Raw genomic sequence first — 18616 nt, forward strand, 5'->3', positions numbered from 1 at the left:
TAAACTCACACTGCCCACTGGTGTCGCCTCCAATCTAACAGCAACATAACTCATAGTAACAAAACCGCACTAATGTGAGCCTCTGATATGCTGCCTGTTTGGACCTAACAAGGTGACACACACTCTCATTCTCTCTCTCGCTCTTTGTGCATGGTGTGAATTAACTCTCGCATTGCTTTTCTGGTGGGTTTGCCTGCTGTGTCGTGGCTTTTTTAAATATTTTTTTTACGCTCAGTCTTTTTGCTTTTTTACTTCAGGGCCTACAGTACATACACATCAGGACCGCTCTTGTAATTTAAAGAGAGAGAGAAACTCCGGTTTGTTGTGTGGATATTGTGACATTGTATTATAATGTCTGATTACTTAACTATCAGCATTTAAACAGTCATTTAAACACTCCACGGCTCATAATGACACCAGAGTTGTGTTGGCTGTAAAGGAGTCCTTCCTTCTCGGGAAGTCAAATAATACAGTCAGCATCTTTCTTGTAACCCAAGAATACTACTTAATGGACTTTGCCAGCAAATCACATTTGATACCACAAATTCCTAAAAGTTATTATTAGATTTGTGTCTTTTAAGCTGTCTGTGTGGGTATGGATCTATCACTGTCTATCACTGCCTACGTCTTACCTGTCTGCGTGTCCATCTGTTTGTGTGTGTGAACGTGTGTGAACGTGTGAACGTGTCTATTTCTATCTTTGACTGACTATCATCTGCCTCCGTGTGTGTCTTTAATGTGTGTTTGTCTATGTATAGCCAACAAAGAGGAGGTGGTTCAGAAGGCTCGTCCAGTCTCTAGCGATGTAGGAAGCACCAACCCAAACTTTTCTGACCTCATGGATGAGTTCATCCAGGAGAGACTGAGGGCCAAAGGAACAGCGGTCAGTATAACACACACTCACACACATGTCAGACCATGGTCACTTTTGGGGACATCACACAGACTTACATTCATTTTTTGGAGACTTACCCTAACCCTAACCCTAACCATCAGCACTACTTTTCCTAACCCTAACCTTAACCACTGACCCCAAAAGCCTTTTCCTAATTAGAGACATGGCTTTTGTTCTCAATTGCACAAGCTGTCTCCAATTAACTGGTCCTTAGACTGACAATTGTCCCCAAAAGTAGCCTTTGACAGAACACGTTTTTGCCATTTTGACGTACACTCCCATACATTCACACATCAACAGAGGTGGAGATACAGTGGAAACTTTCACATTCAACCCTACCTTTTGTGACTTTCCCACGTTTAGTTACTGTTTTGAAACGTTTTCAATTCTCCACTTAATCACTTTATTTCAACCCAGACTTAGCTGCCTTTTTGAATCAATGTTGTCTTGTCTAGTGTTTGGAAATGTCTTTCATCTCAGTCATGTCTGTGTTAGTCTCATCTCCCCTCGATTTTACTTCTGTCATCTACCAGAAATGTACATTTACAATCTAACTTAGCCCTCACTGAAAGCACATTTAGACCCTGTTTCCTCCTTGGACACGCAGGGCCGTCGTGGCAGCAGCCCAGGCAGTCTTGAGGTTCCCAGGGACCTGCCGGAGCTCTTGGAGGCTGGACAGAGTCCTGGATCCCGACCCTCAGATGACCCTCGGCCTATTGATGATCCGGGTGTTCCTTCTGAGTGGACGTCACCCGCTAGTGCCAGCGGCTCCGATGTCATCAGCTCTGACAGCCAGTCGGACTCCTTTAACGCCTTTCAATACTCCACCTGCAAGTTTGATAGTAAGGAGCCAACACCAGTTGTTTTTTTCTCTTAACACAAACTGCGACAATGCTACAGGATTTTTGAAATGTAGCTTTTTGTACATTTTAAATGATAGATCAACCCCTGTAGGTTTCTGTCATGGGATATAGATATATAGTATATTAAGATGAGAGCTGAAAAATCACCTTATTTGGATTATTATTTCTCTCTAATTTGTAAAACAAAATTCCCATCATGTTTTTGACATATTATTGCAAACTTTATGAGGAAACTATAGTTAAAAAGTAAATTTGTGCACTCCTGATTTGCCCTAATGCGGAATCCTAACCTAAAATATTTCCTAATGTTCAAAACTGTTTTTTTTTGGTGTAGATTTTACTTTCACTTCAGAAGCAGGCGCAGGTGGAGTTGGATCTGGAGGAGGAGGACGAGGCAGCTCACTGGACCAGGACAGCCTGGGAGGAGGCGTGACCTGTGAAGAACACGAAGTAGAAAGTTTGACGACGCTTCACATTGACTCAGAGACCAGCAGCCTTAGCCACACTGTCACTGTGACTGGTATGTGTGTAATATGATCATTGTGAAGAACATGGACGTATTTGGAGTTGTTACTCCAGTGTCTTCTTTACTTCTCTTTATGTATGACTTATTATTTGTAGGTTCTGAGAGTGCGTCTCCCATGCATTCCCTCGGAGGCTCTCGTTCTCAGACGCCGTCCCCTGCCACGCTGACAGCAGAGCACACCGATCGCACACACTCCCACTCGCACACACACCTCCAGCTAGAACAGAAGCTCCACAACTCTGTCCTACAGACCCCCGATGACCTAGGTAACACTCACACACACAAACATTTACACACATGAATTTATCTCCACAATGTTTCCTTCCACTGAGCTCTCAGTTGTCAATGAGCGGTAGGAGTCACTGATTAATTGATTGATTGATTTCAGAAACGAGTGAGTTCCCAAGTGAGGACTGCAGTGTGATGGCAGGTGGCTCGCTAACTGGATGGCACGCAGATGTTGCCACAGTAATGTGGCGGAGGATGCTGGGTATCCTGGGGGATGTCAATACCATCAAAGATCCAGAAATCCATGCTCAGGTCTTCGACTACCTTTGCGAACTGTGGCAAAACCTGGCTAAGGTGAGTACTGATACACATGATTAATACAGAACACTTTATATAAAGATCCTGTAACTAAAAACTACTCTTTTTTGTTTGTTTTTTTCAGATCAGAGATAATTTGGGTATTTCTCATGACAACCAGTCATCACCCCCTCCCCCTGTTCTGATCCCACCACTGAGGATCCTCACTCCATGGCTCTTCAAGGTAGGTGTGAGTAGTGATCACTACAGGACACACGTGAGATTAAGGGCCATCTGTATTTTGCTAGTATCTACTACTGTCATATTAATTGTATTCAGCATCCCTTTATAGACTGTATAACAATGGAAATGAATTTGCTACATACCGATTCAGCACATACACAGCTGGCTTCTTTGTGGAGGTCTTCCTGTCTAACAGCAAAACTTCTTTGTATACTGTTTTTTGTGGACATGTATATATGTTTGTGTGTGTGTGCATTTTCCACCAGGCCACCATGCTGACAGAGCGTTACAAGCAGGGGAAGCTTCATGCCTATAAACTGATCTGCAGGATCATGAAGAGGCGGCAAGATGTTTCCCCAAACACAGACTTTCTCACACACTTCTACAACATCATGCACCAAGGACTGCTGCACCAAGACCAGGTAACTCAGACAGTTTAACTATTGTATCAGTTTCTACTAAGTCCGATAGATGGATGAACTAAGAGCTTTTGCAGAGAGTGAAAATGTGAAAAATAGCAATAAGGGTGTGATTGATGAATTTGTTTCTTTCACTGTAGGACATTGTGAACACCATCATCAAGCACTGCAGTCCCAGGTTCTTCAGTATCGGTCTACCTGGAGCCACCATGTTGATTCTGGACTTCATAATTGCAGCTTCTAGAGTCACTGCCTGCTCATCACTAAATGTAACAAACACAGAAACACAGCTGTATACAGTGTTGTTCAGTGCAAAACAGTTTGATACACATGCACAATACATGCTCACACATCACACACTAAAACTTGCACAAAATATTTTAATGAAGAGAGAATTAGATGTTTAAATGTATTTTATCTATCAGTCTCTTTACATTTCTTTTTTTCTTTTTTTCTTCCTGGTTTCTCCATCCCAGGCCCCGAGAGTGGAGGCCCAGATTCTGCTTGGATCTCTGGTGTGTTTTCCCAACTTGTATGGGGAACTCCCGGCCCTCCATCCAACCACAGCCGACGTGGTGCTCACCAAGTTCCCTGACGTCAAGGTAAACTAGAAGAAAAAGAAGAAGAAGAAATGTATTTATTTCAGACACACCTGTAAGTCCATATCAATAAAACAAAGATATGACTTGTACTTGGACATTATGGGAGCTTAACTCTTAATCTTTATACATAATTTCAGAACCTCAAATCACTGATAAACGCCTCATCACTCATTTATAAATCGGTGATCAATTCTTAATGAAGCTTTTAGAGAGCAGAGAGTGTGTATTATTCAGCTTTTGGGTTTTATTGTTGATGGAGAAAAAATATTTACATCACACAATGTAATGGTCCAACGTTAATTATATTAAATATGAATAAACTGTTTTAAAATGTATCTATATATGAATCAAATTAGACCCTGAACAGTGTGTAAGAGTTAAGGAAGATTCTGAAAGCATCATTAAATGCCACCTGCAGCTTCTTCATTTTTGCTTTGCTATAATTGCCAGCATATTATCTTGTGTATACATTTTACAACATTGATGTATCACATAAATCATCCCTGACGATGTAACCCATATATTTTACTCTGCTCACCATATTTAGTATTTGATCCAGCATCAGAAAATAAGGAAAATGTGGCTTCTGATCCTCCTTGGTTTTAGCAATCATCATTTTTTTAAAACAAGAGAGCATTAAGTCAAAGCTGAGATAGGTCATCATGCTTATATCACAGGAACTAAGGGAAAATATGTCAGTGTGTTTTAAAACTAACATCTAGCAAAACCTAGGCTCGAACACTTAATCACAACTTTATCTACTTCTCTGTGTAATCCAGGTCAGCCCAAACCCTGCAACACACATGTCTGCTCTCCTCAGGGGGTCTCAGAACCAAACTAATAGGTTAATGTCTCATCAGTCATTCTTGTAACAGTCTAGAGCTATGGGAGTAATGTTGTTATTGTTGTTGTTGCTGCGTAAACAGTTAATGCCATGCGCGGCAGCATCTCTGTCCGGCTCGCTGGTTCTTTACAAGACAGAAACCGGTTCTGAATCACTAAGCGGTCATTAACACTGACCAAAGGGACCAGACAAACGTGTGTGTGTGTGTGCGTGTGTGTAGAGGTGTCTGTACTATGACTGTGTGTCCATATTTAGTGTTTGTATAATATATATTAACACTTCATGAAGTGATTCTTTGAATAAGTTTTCTCATTATCCGAAACACAAATTAGTTAGAGTTTTCACCGAGTCTCTTCATAAAACAAACCTGGAGGAAAGGTTAATTGAACACAGATGAACAGTTTCACAGTGTGTACATTACAGCCCAGCTCAAAATGAATACTTTGCACTGTGATAGATAAATTAACCGTGTTTGCTCTGTATGCTTTGTGTTTCAGGAGCACATTATCAAAACCATCCTGACCTCTGCCCGGGACGAACCCTCAGCACCTGCTAGGTAGGTGCACTGTGTGTGTATGTGTGTGTACCTGTGTGTACCTGTGTGTACTATACGTGTGTACGCGTGTATCTGTGTGCAGCTTTATTTATTCTGTGATAGGATATAAAAACAAACCTACACTACTCTACTTTATGAAATACTACCTTTTTCAAACTGAGAGAGGATTTGACATATCTCTGTGGTAATTTATGCAGTCAGAATTTGTTATGGTGTTTTATTAATTGCATTGCATAATATTTAAAGACATTAATGGAATAGACGAATAAAATTAAAACGGTAAAACAGCAAAACACCTGACTACCTGTTTGTTTTCACATACTTGTTTTCTGTTCGTCTGTTTTCTTTTTTTTTTTTAAACATACATTTGTTTATTAACTTGAATACACAGCATTTGTATGGATCTTTTGTGTGTCTTTTTCTGTGTGTGTGTATAACTGTTGACTCATACTGTACTTTTTTTTATCAGGTGTGTGGCTCTGTGCAGTCTGGGGATCTGGCTGTGTGAGGAGCTGTCTCATGGGACTCAACATCCACAGATTAAGGATGCTCTCAATGTCATCTGTGTCACTCTGAAGGTCAGTCACACTCCTCCTGTGCTGTTTTTAAAGAGCACCGTCAGTTATTGTTCTGTCCAGGCCACTTTTTGAGCTTCAAACACCAATCAGAAGTTGGTCTTTGAAATATGAGTCAAATCAGTGTCAAACCAACTGGATAACATAGTCAGACTCAAACTTTGTCCTTGGTGACCACCGTACAGGCTCTGACTGTGATCCAGTGAAATAAGACCAAAGCAATGAATCTGAACCAAACAAGCTCTGATTAGCTGCCTGTCATACTGATCTGAGTGTCTGAACATCTGCTCGACTTCCTAATGCTAATTCAAAGGGCACTTTATGATTAAATACAATTACATGTCATGACTTCAAAATAGTAGAATGACTAATGCACCAGTTTATGTGACAGTTAAATGTTTCTTCTACATTTTAATAGCAACTGTATTAAATCATGTTAGCATATTGCATGAGATAAAGTGAATCCTACTTACAAAACTCCAATGAAATCAATCAATCTGTCAATCAGACTTTACTTGAATAGCACTTTTCATACATAGTAATGTAACACAAAATGCTTTACATATTAAAAAACAAAACAAAATGAAAAATGAATGAATAATGACTCAATAAAAACAGGAACTGAGGAAACACTATCACGAAACACCAGAGGTCGGATAAAATGTAGAAATTCAGAATACTCAAAAGTTTAATAAAATATAATAAGTAATAAAATAAAGTCACTATAAACTAAAGTGGGTACAACTAGAAATGTGAGGTGAGGGTATTAAAAGAGAATGATTTGGATTGACACAGGTCACGGGATTAAAACTGTACAAATGAGTGAGGTTGTAATGTAGCTGCTGAAAATCAAAATGAAGGTTATTTAAAAGCGCCAAAACACTGGCTGAAAACTGGACAATTGGGATCTCGATGTGTTTAAACATGGTGAGCTGTGTGGAGCCAAAGTATGATGGGAAAACATTGTTGGAGATGATATTTTAGTGTTGGGTGAAATTGCCTCAGTGGTCTGTTTCAGGCCACTAGACTGGGAGGCCTGTGGATCACAATAACACTGTCCAACATTCACTGTCTCATCTCCAGCCAAGTGACTCTAGATGGAAACACACACAAACACACACAAACACACACAAACACACACACACACACACACACACACACACACACACACACACACACACACACACACACATACCTTTTTCCACCTTGGAATCCCTAGCTTGTGTATCGGCAGCCAATGGCCTGCTAAGACACTACAGCGACACACACGCGTGCACACACACACACTTGCATTCACTCACTCCTGGGAGCAAACCCTGGACTGTCAATATGTTTGGTCCTCCTTCAGATAGGAGACTAATCCAAGGGGAATGCTGCAAGCTGTGATACACACACACACACTTATACACACATCTTGTCCACTTTTGAATCTCTTGCCTTCGTAGCAACAGCAGCCAGTAGCCTCAGCCACGGGCTCTGTGACACACACACACACACACACACACACACACACACACACACACACACACACAAAGCTTGAGGGATCGTCATATTTCCATGCAGAGCCACTTCTTCCTGCTGTCCCTCTCATCCTGCTACCCCTCCCTATCCAGAAGCATTTTTTGTTGTGTAGATGATGATCCTGTTTAGAGCCTGACTAATCTGTGAATTCTCTCCCTGGCCACTAATAGACCCTTTTCATAGCAGATGTTTTGACTTGTATTTATTAACTTTTTTTGAATATTTCACATGGGATTTAAAATATATATTTAAAGTAAGGTGACTAATATATATGATTGTATCTGAATTAACACGAATAACGTGTGTGTCATTTCCCAGTATCCCAATAAGAATGTAGCACTGGTGGCGTCAGACATCCTTCACCTTCTCATCAGTCACGTGGATCATCTTCTCAAATTCCCTCCCGACACTCCAAAGAAGATCGTTGAGGTGAGACTTAAATTATTGTACGATTAATCACGTTTCTAAATCAAATGTGTTATTTGTAAACATCAGGTGATTTAGTGAAGGTAAACACTGCGAACGTCAATATGTAACGGGCGCTGCGCTTTTCAGAGGCTGCAGATTTATCCACATATCAGTTGTGCTGCATTCAGATGCTGCAGAGATTTAATGAACTGAGGGAGAAACTTTTCATACAGTATAAAACAGAGGACACCATTCATAGTATTCATCATTCAAATAATCAAACTTGATTTATATAGCAGCTTTCATACAGGTTAATGTAGTTCAAAGTGATTCACAGTTGATTGACAAGCTGATAATAAGACGAAGAATAATAAGAAGAAGAAATTACAAAGAAAAAATAAAAACTCTTATAGATCAATGCAGACTGATTTACTGACATTATTGCTTTTTTTTAATCTCACCAGTGCCTGAAGTGATAATTTTATCAATGGTTATACTGACCCAGTATACATGAATGGTTTCAGGCATGCCATTATGAAATGAAATTATATTAGTGTGGATATTCTTATTGCTCCTCTGTGGATTTCTTCAGTGATTTTTAAAATCAAAATCAAATTGCAAATATAATGTTCTAATTGGCTTTAATTTCCTTGTTCAGCTGATTATTCTTTATTTATGTTTTTTATACTGAGTGTATTTTTTTAGTTTTATCATTAAAAACAAATGTGTTTCATTTTATTTGTCTTAGATTTTGATTGCCACCATCACGTACCTGCTGCCTACTACTGAGTCCTCTCCACATGAGCTGGATAAGAGGGTAACACACACACACACACACGCACACACACACACACACACACACACACACACACACACACACACACTCTCTCTCTTTAACATTACATTACTTGTTTTACCTGTGTAGTAACCTCATGACTTGTGTGTGTTGCAGCTGGTAGTGTCCCTCCTGTTGTGTCTGCTGGACTGGGTGATGGCTCTGCCTCCAAAGACTCTCCTTCAGCCTGTTCAAACACAAAGCCCCTTAGACAGGGAGCAGCCCACCAAGACCCTGCTCAGCTGTATTTATAAGGTATGTAGGGGAGTTTGTGTCATCATGATAAACTAAGCCCCTAACACACACACACACACACACACGCGCACACACACACACACACACACACAATCACATGTCACATTGTAATGACATTATGAATCCACCAAAAAATTCCCCATGTTTAAAGCAAGTTTTTAACATAAGTTGGATTATAAATGAGGTTAAATGGAATCCAAACAGGAACGACATTGCTTATCTTTTTTTTCTCTTAAACTCTCTCTAGGTGTTGCACGGGTGTGTGTACGGAGCTCAGTCTATCTCCAGCGCCAAGTATAATCCGCTGCAGCTGTCAGACCTGCTCAGTCCAGACTACGACCCCTTCCTGCCATTAGAGAGCCTCAGAGAACCAGAACCGCTACACAGCCCGGACTCTGAACGCTCCAACAAACTACAGCCAGTCACTGAAGGTATTTAATTCAACAGCAGGGACACACTACACTACTAGTGGGCCATTATAACTATCTACTATTGGGTTCTATGATGTGAGTTGTTATGTGAATTATATGATGCTGCTAGATCCAGTCAGGACTAACACAACATACTAATTAGACAACAGGAAGATACAGACATACAAGACATCACCTGGAATATATATACATTAAATCTATGATATGTCTGTGCATGTAAAGTAGTGCACTGACAGACACACACACACGCACACACACACACACACACACACACACACACACACAAAATCTCTGGACAATACGATCCAGCGCTGTCACCGAACCACTGGAATCACTAAAGATGGAAGAAGTCAGGTGTGTGTCTGTGTGAGTGTGTGTGTGAGCACACCTGTGTGTGCATCCGTGTGAGAGTGTGTATTGTCCCCCGCTGCGGTCCACCAGGACACTGTGACTACACTAATGCCTGGAGCACCATGATAGACCATGCTTCTTCTCCTCTCTTTTCTCTCTTCCAATCCTCTAGTCTTCACTTCTAATATTCTTGTCTTCACTTTTATTATTATTATTCTCTAAGTTTATATCTTTAACTTCAGTTTTTCTTTATGTGATTCACTCATATATGTTGATTTGCCTTTCCTTGTTTTGTTTTTTTTTGGTTTTTTTTTTCCTTTTTTCTTTCCCTTCCTCATCCCGAGCTCTCCTGAGGCTCGAGGGTTTTTTTGAGAATGTCTGGTCAATACATATCTGCAGTCTACACACAGTTCTGTCAATAAGGAGCTGTTTGAACGTGTGTTTGTGTCACAGTGTGTGTGTAATGATGTTGATTAGCCTGGATCTGCTACCAGCACAGTGTGTGATGGCATTGGCTTCTTCTCAGCATGGGGCAGGCTATGTACAAGCCAAATGTGTGTTTGTAACTCTTTCTTGTTTTTTCTGAAGGTTTCTTCTAAATCAGAACCTAAATATCAACTTAGAGTAACAATTACACCTTTTACCCCAATATGGAGCAATAATGTTAATGCTTAATTTTGTACATGATGAAGTTATTGTGTTTTTATGTAGATCAATTGGTAGCCATCTCCATAGCTTCATTGTGGCTTTCGGTTTTTACTGTTATTAGAAAATACTGAGTTTTCATTTCAGGCGTCACAACAGTAAAAACCAGGAAGTATCTGTGTTATCCAAATACTTGACTTCTATTTGTGTTTCGCTTTTCTTTCTGCAGTTCGTAGCCGTATTCAGCAGGGCCTGGTTTCCATAGCAGCCAGGACAGTTATCACCCACCTGGTCAACCATCTAGGGCATTACCCCATGTCTGGAGGGCCTGCTACTCTGTCTAGCCAGGTACTGTTACTGTGTGTGTGTGTGTGTGTGTGTGTGTGTGTGCGTGTGCGTGTGTGTGTGCGCGTGTGTGTGCGCGTGTGTGTGCGCGTGTGTGTGTGTGTGTGGCACTAGTATGACGTGTTGTATGTGGTGATGATACCTGTTTGTTTTAAGGGGAATGTTTGAGTGTTTTCCTACTTTGACACTGTGCTCCATGTTTTCTAGGTTTGTGAGAACCAAGACAACCCGTACTGTGAGAGTGCAGATCTGGGACCAGAACTATTCCACTCACCAAACCTACAGTTCCTGGTTCTGAACGGCTCCACGCTGCTTTCAGTGCTTCAGGTAGACAGAACTGAAACAAAAATGCTTTCTAAATGAAATAAGCTTAAGACACACTACAATACTTTTAGACCTGTTCATGTTATTATAAATTATGCTGAACGATCTCAAACTTAAGGTTGCACCAGTATGGAAGACTTGATCTTAAGCCTGGCTCAGACTGCAGGAGTTTTGGGCTGAATAGCCCTGATTCACCCCTCCTGACAATCTCAGGTCAAATCTCGTCTGGGACTTTGGACAGTACAGATGTTGGGCCCAGATTATCTGGGTTTACAGGTCCAGTCTTAACCCTCCAGAACTGTACTCAGACCTGCCCTAATAATTTCAGACATGTTTTGTTTTTTGTTTTTTAAACATGGATGATTATGTCACTACTTTCCAAGCGGGACCACAATAGCAGAGAAGGAGATGAAAGTGAATGAGATGACTTGTAATGGTGACAGCAAAGAAACAACAAGCTGCTGTACTGGTGTTTTGGCCTCCATGTATTGCCCTCCAAGACATATCATAACCCTACTGTCAAGCATAAGAGATTTACTAAAGCAAGTTATTGCACCATGTTCGTCTCCATTTTGTTAACATCTGCTTCACCATGAGATCTCATGAGATCACATGAGATGATGCATTCCTCCATCTGGCACAACAATCTTTATTATATCCTGTTGTGTGCGATGCGCCATTATTATAAAATATTGCAAAACCTGATTTCAAAATCATTTAGGATGTTAAAACTCCTGTAGATGTTGCCTGGCTTTGATAATGTCCTAGTTATACTGCCTTATAGATTTTTAGCAGCGGTAGCATTGTAGCTTTAGTTCAAACATGTCAAGCAAAACACCCCCTGAAAATCTTGATTTTGCTGAGCTGTAGTGGTTTAACTTCTAGTTACTCTAAACTTCAGTAATTTAGCATTAGGATGATTTTTCTAATCTGTATTGAGTGATTCATTCTTTTTCTTTCTCTTCTCTCCAGATCCGGTCAGAGTCTGGTGTACCGGGAGGCGGAATGACAGCCGGTTTGTCCTCCGCTCCCGCCTGCGTTCGGGTCATCATCCGAGACATAGCCGGAAAGCACTCTTGGGACTCCGCCGTCCTTTACGGGCCCCCACCGTGCTCCCCAAGCAGCCCGGCACACACCCTCCTGACACACACACAATCGCCTCACAGTGCGAATCTCCAGTTACGCACCCCACCAGGCGGTCCGGTGAAAAAGACAGAAGCTGAGAGAGGAGAAGTAGAGGAAGACGGGCAGGAGGAAAGAGAGTCTGAGGAGGGAGGACGAGGGACGGAGGGCGAAAGGCAAGAGTTGGAGGGAGAGGGAGAGGAGGAAGAAGGAGAGGAGAGGAAAGTCGCTGAGAAGGAAAGAGGAGGAGAAGAGGAAGAGGAGGAGCAGGAGGAGGGGAACACGGAGTATAGAATGGATGCGGAGGGGGATAGAGGAGAGCCGTGCTCAGAACAGCTCCTGGCGCCGCCATTGGCTAAGCGCGTGTGTCGGGAGGCGGTGCCGGCGTGGGATTCGCTTAGGGAAGGAGATGACGCACTGGATGAAATGCTGCAGTATCTGGGATACTCCAGTCCAGAATGTCTTCAGAGGGCAGGTAAACACACACACACACACACACACACACACACACACACACAAAATCAAAGTATGTTAGCGGCTCCTGAAGTGATTTTCATTGAATATTTTACAGACTTTTATCCCTCAGTTGGTTCAGTAAAACAGGGGAGGTGTGGCATATTTGTCACTATCAGTGTCACTCTTGAACTGAAGTTCTAAAGATAGCAATCCTTTACAGCTACATTAACTTACTGTCCTGATTGCCCCCCCCCCCCCAGGCATGCCGCTCAACATCCCGGCCCCTCCTCCAGCCTGTGTTTCAGAAAAGCAGGAGAACGACGTGATCAACGCCATCCTGAAGCAGAGTGCTGCCGAGCGAGAGTTCGTCCTTCATGTGCGTATCGTCCATATTCATGTCCACAGAATGAGCTCATTCATTTAAATCACTAAGGGCTGTAACTAACAATTATTTTCATTACCCATTAATCTGTTGACTATTTTCTCTATTCGCAATTAGTTGTTAGGGTTATAAAAATATATAGCTACTGTACATACATAAAGTTTTTTTAAGGATAACAACAAATATGTGCACTGAATTATGGAGAGAAAATGTATTTTAAAGAAATGTTTTCTGTTCAACATTATTATATATTTTCTTTCTCATTTGTTTAATATTTATATTTATATTTGTTTTGCATTAAATTGAAATGTGTGTTCCAGAGAGGTGAGGATTTGAACATGAGAGCAGTGCAGCAGCCTGAACCAGAGACCCAGACACCACAGTCTGCCTTCTACTACTGCAGACTATTAATCAACATACTGGGACTCAACTCCTGGGAGAAGAGGTGAGACACAGACGGGCAATAGATCCCAACACATCAAGTGTTTCACTTATTCTGGCAAACATCCCTGGTGTGTGGTTATCATGTGGCAGGGTGTTTTACAGTTTAAGAGTTCAACAGCACTTTTTGAATAGAGGAAAATGCAGACTATGGCCTATCAGCTAGCATGGAATATATGAAGATGCTGATATATCTGAATATTAATGGCCTGCTAGTCAGAACCTTAGGGGTTTGGTGTCAAGAATGGGTTCCATATTTCCATTTTTATATATTTTATTTATATGTGTATATATTTTACATTCCATATGTATTAGAAACCAACTGAGACATTTTCAATTGAAGCAGATGTTTTTGCTTCTGTTTGCAGCTCCTTTTATACATATATATATTTACACATATATCTGACTTTACTGCCTTTGCACATTTGATGTTTAAAGAGAAGCATTGAATATGAGGCTGTTTTTCAGGTTGCTGTAGGACAGATTTGGTGCATGAATCCTTTTATTCACTTTTGTCTCCCTTAAAACAAACCAAATGCTTGTTGAATGCAAATGAGACAAAAGATTTCAGATTTTAAAAAAAAATTCTAATTAGACACGTTTTTCCATTCAAATGGAGCAGCATTTCATCTTCTCAATGACTCCGAGCTAAAACACACACAATGTCAAGGTATCACTTTAAATGTGTCTGGCCAGCTAATGGACACTCATTGCTCTTTATACTTTATCCAGGGAATTACACCGTCTGCATTCAGCCAGCACAATAGACTTCTTAACACAGTGTGTGTATGAGTGTGTGTGTGTGTGTAAGAGAGTGTTATAATGAGCATAGTACTCTATTGATCAAACTCAAGCCATTTAGAGTTTGAATAAAAGGGAGTAGTTGAAGAAGAGAATGATGGAGGGAGAGATGGCGAATCAGAAAACAGGATGAATACGGCACGGGTAGATGTAGATAGAGAAGAACAAACAAAAAAAAGAAAAAAGAAATGGAGCCATAATAAGTGAGTGAATGTTAGAGAGAATGAGAAAATGAGAAGGCTCAATAAATTTGTAGGATGTCAAAAAAGAAATAAGGAGAGAGAGAAAAAGATAAGTAGAGATTGTCTAATCATCTGTTATTGTCCCCTTATGTCTCTCCAGGTATTCATATGGGACATTACAGACACTAAGATACTGACAGTCTCCCGTGTGCGTGCATGTGTGTGTCCCCTTTTATGCTTTTCCCTATAATCCAGGGTGTAAATGGAGTCTTTGAGAGCAGAGAATGAGGCCATTACCAAGTATCAGTTTAATAAAGAGCAAATTGCTGTCTCTCTCGCTCTTTATCTCCTGCTCTTTCTCCCCTTTTTTTTCTTTTTTTTTTTTTTTAGCTCTCTAAGAGAGAAAAGAATGATGTGTCATTATGAGTCCACACCAAGCTTCACTGCTCGAGTCTTGGTTTTATATCAGCAGCGCCCAAAGTTGGTGGCTGGTGATTTTGAACGGTTCTTGAGCTAGTTAGAATGAATAAAAGGTTTTTGTTTTGGTTAAAAAATAAGACCTTGGCCTTTTCTGTACAGACCCTGTAGGTGATATACTAGTCGCAGTCAGTATGAGGTGTTGATGCGCTTGTCAAGTAATAATAACACCCAGTAAGACATATTTATAAGACCAGAGCTAGAGAGGAGGTTATTTTAATGGACTTTCCAAACTAAACAATATTGGCAAGTCCATTATTTATGGGTTTAAGTGATGTATGGTATGTAAGGCAGGAAGGCAGGGAGCTGAATCAGTGATGATTCAGGGAACGGTGCGAACTCTGCAAGATTTTATCTATCATTCGTTCAACTGCTTTATCACAGTGATAAGCTAACGCGTGTTGTTTTACAACCTGATACTGCACTGCCAAGTTTGACTCTTCTGGAGAGTCTAACCTTGTCTCTTACTGTATCCCTCAGGTATTCAAACCAGAACACAATGTTACATAAACATAACAGAACATAAAATGAAGTTGTTGGTAAATGTTAACCTACTCCAAAACAGTGCATGCTACTGTATATCTTTCATAATCTGTAGTGTGTGTGTGTGTGTGTGTGTGTGTGTGTGTGTGTGTGTGTGTGTGTGTGTGTGTGTGTGTGTGTGTGTGTGTGTGTGTGTGTGTAAAAAGGAGGCACTCTTGTCCTTGATTAGACAGAGCATCTCTCTTTATTTTACACACACAGACACACAGACAGACACACACACACACACAGACCTTTTTAAACAGAAAAAAATTGAAAGTAAAAAGACATTTGGTTATTTAGCAACATGATCCCAATTAGGTTCCTCATGCTGTAATTGCAGAATGCTCGAGCTCTCTGAACCTTACATGTTCATCTATTTAAAAAATGTTTTTCCATCTTTTTTTTTCTCTATGCTATTCAAATATAAGAATAACAGAGTTGCTTTTACAAAACCATCAGAGCATCTAGCCTGCCTTTCTCTCAAAGAATTTACCAGTTTATTATATTCAGGTAAAATACGTATATGGTTCGGAAGTCACGGCAACAGCGAGTGGAGTTCAGTTTTTCCTATTTAAAGAGAGTTTCACCTGACAGTGTTTATGCAGTGTTAGTGTACAGACTATTTAGTTTCAAAATTGAAACAAACTGTTGAAAGTACTGACTGAAAAGCTGTTTGGTGAATCATCCTCATGCTGGTGTTAGTGATGTTGTTCATGGTGTGATCTACTTTCTAGCAGCAATATAGTACTCTCTATACAAAACTAATGTAAGGATTTCATATTTATGTCCATAAGGATTTAAGCACTTATCTGAAAATGTCAAACATTGCCCATTGAATGATGAAGCGTTGTTTGTATTGTTTTGACTGGATGTTTTTACCAGAAGTCCTGCCAGCTCTACTTCCTGTCTCATTAGTTAGCCCTGGATTTAGTGTGTTTTTTGTTGTTTTTAACTTTCCAGGAAACAGTGACAAAAACAGGCTAGCAGCCAATTAGGCACCTGTGTTACCCAGATAATGATAGAGAGGAAGGTTTATTCATATCTTTAGAAAATGATTCCTAACCTTTGTGTATATTTCTATGTGTGTTTTGGCAGGACTAACTTTCATTTGTTGAGGAAAAACGAGAAGTTGCTGAGAGAGCTGAAGAACCTGGACTCACGGCAGTGGTGAGAAAATATATTTGTACTGCGTTCCTCCCTCATCTCCTCTGTTTCACCTTTACATTCAGCTTTTAGCCAGTTTCTACAATTCTCCCTTTTAGTCCCTCTTTCTTTCTGCTGTAAGTAGAATTCAGCTGTCATTTTGTCCTTAAAGAGTCATAACAAAGACTGAGATCTTGAGGGGTATTAGAGTGATTGGACTTTTAAATATTGCTGAAATAAATGGTAGTGACTTACAAGCCACTTCTCATTACTTGTCCTTTTGGTCATGATTGTTTTCCCTCGTTTCTCCTCCAGCCGTGAGACTCATAAAATAGCAGTATTTTATGTGGCTGAGGGCCAAGAGGACAAACACTCCATCCTAACCAACACAGCGGGCAGCCAGGCCTATGAAGACTTTGTGTCTGGACTGGGCTGGGAGGTAAGAAAATGTGCTCACATCCTTTCTCCTTTTTTCACACATTTATCCCATTGTCAGCAGAGGAAATTCTGCATTTTTCTCAACATTGTTTCCTTGAACTGTAACGAATTACAGTTGCAATAGCGCTTTAGTTTTAGCGTATTTAGTTTACATTGGGAAAACAAGCAAATTAGTCTATAAATATCAAATGTGTTGAATTTTTATGTCATAATTGACTGTTTTTTTTTGTTTTTTTTTTTACTTTATTTTTATAGAAAGAACATAGACAATATACAGAAATACATAGAACAAACAGTTGGTCACCTATACATCCATTCAGACATTATACATTATACTGGAGTTACAAATACAATGACGGCTCAGTGAGCATCTCTTGTGGACATATACACAATCCATTTTTCCCAAAAGTGCAGATATTTCTCAAACTGTAGATTTAGCGAAAAAGTCATTCGTTCCATGTTCTGAATGTTGGTCACAATGTTGATCCAGTCGGACTCTGCTGGAGGTGTGGCCTGCAGCCAACTTCGAGTTATAGTTTTTTTACTGGCTGCTAACAGTATTTTTAAAAGATATTTGTCTGGCCCCAATATATGGGGAGCAATATTACCCAGGTAGATTGTGGAAAAAGAACTGTTAATTCCATCACCAAAAATGTTTTGTATTACTTGTGTAATCTTTTGCCAGTATGGCTGAATAGCTGGGCAGCCCCAAAATATGTGAAAATGGTCTGCTAGCTGTTCACCACAGTTCCTCCAACACAGTCCCCTGGCCGTCTCCCCTGTTTGCACACATTTTAACTTAGGGGTTATGAAATATCTGACCAGATTCCGCCAGCAGAAATCTCTCCACAGACCAGAACTGGTGGAGATTGACTGTACAGAGCAAATATTCAACCACTCTTCTTCTGTGATGACAGTTTGAGATTCTTTCTCCCATTTTAATCTAATCTTATCTGTTGAGTGTATTTTATTAGATTGGATACAGGAGTACAACTTTGAGACAAGTTTCCTATTATCCTTTTTTTTGTACATGTCAATAAATATGTCAATTAAGTTGGTCTCACTTTCCTCAAGTGGTTTTACCTGATTGTTATAATAAGACCTAATTTGGAGATACCTAAAGAAATCTATTTTTTCCAGCCCGTATGTGTCCGAAATTTTCTGAAAACTATCAAATTCTCCCTTGGATGTAATTGAGCAGTAAGAGGTGATTCCTCTTCTATACCAATGTATAAACCTTCCGTCAATCCTTGCCGGCTTGAAGTCGGGGTCAAAGGCAACCCATCTCAGTGACTTGGACTGTCTTTCAAATGATGGTGACCTACATTCCTTAAACCAAATGCGAAGACAAACTTTAGACCATTGGTTCAAGCCACTAGAATGCTGCTCATACAGTGTTTTACTGCCCAGTATAGATTGTAGTGGTACATCTAATTGTGAAATTTCCAAATCCTTCCATTTTGCTGTATAATTTGGGTTGCAGCAG

The 18616-nt window shown here is 40.3% G+C and overlaps 1 protein-coding gene across 1 annotated transcript in view; it reads left to right on the forward strand.

Annotated features, from left to right (window-relative positions):
• Positions 1–18616, forward strand: part of ralgapa1 (Ral GTPase activating protein catalytic subunit alpha 1) — a 66833-nt gene that overhangs the window by 20773 nt on the left and 27444 nt on the right. Inside the window, 22 exon segments of the mRNA XM_053335458.1 lie at positions 759–883; positions 1503–1737; positions 2093–2278; positions 2380–2550; positions 2673–2866; positions 2955–3053; positions 3319–3474; positions 3612–3740; positions 3948–4073; positions 5415–5473; positions 5943–6051; positions 7888–7998; positions 8726–8794; positions 8930–9067; positions 9315–9498; positions 10724–10842; positions 11047–11166; positions 12136–12760; positions 13002–13117; positions 13444–13568; positions 16645–16716; positions 17008–17131. Coding sequence (XP_053191433.1) covers positions 759–883; positions 1503–1737; positions 2093–2278; positions 2380–2550; positions 2673–2866; positions 2955–3053; positions 3319–3474; positions 3612–3740; positions 3948–4073; positions 5415–5473; positions 5943–6051; positions 7888–7998; positions 8726–8794; positions 8930–9067; positions 9315–9498; positions 10724–10842; positions 11047–11166; positions 12136–12760; positions 13002–13117; positions 13444–13568; positions 16645–16716; positions 17008–17131 — 3392 coding nt within the window.

The sequence above is a fragment of the Scomber japonicus genome, chromosome 16, assembly GCF_027409825.1.
Source record: "Scomber japonicus isolate fScoJap1 chromosome 16, fScoJap1.pri, whole genome shotgun sequence".
Lineage (NCBI taxonomy): Eukaryota > Metazoa > Chordata > Actinopteri > Scombriformes > Scombridae > Scomber > Scomber japonicus.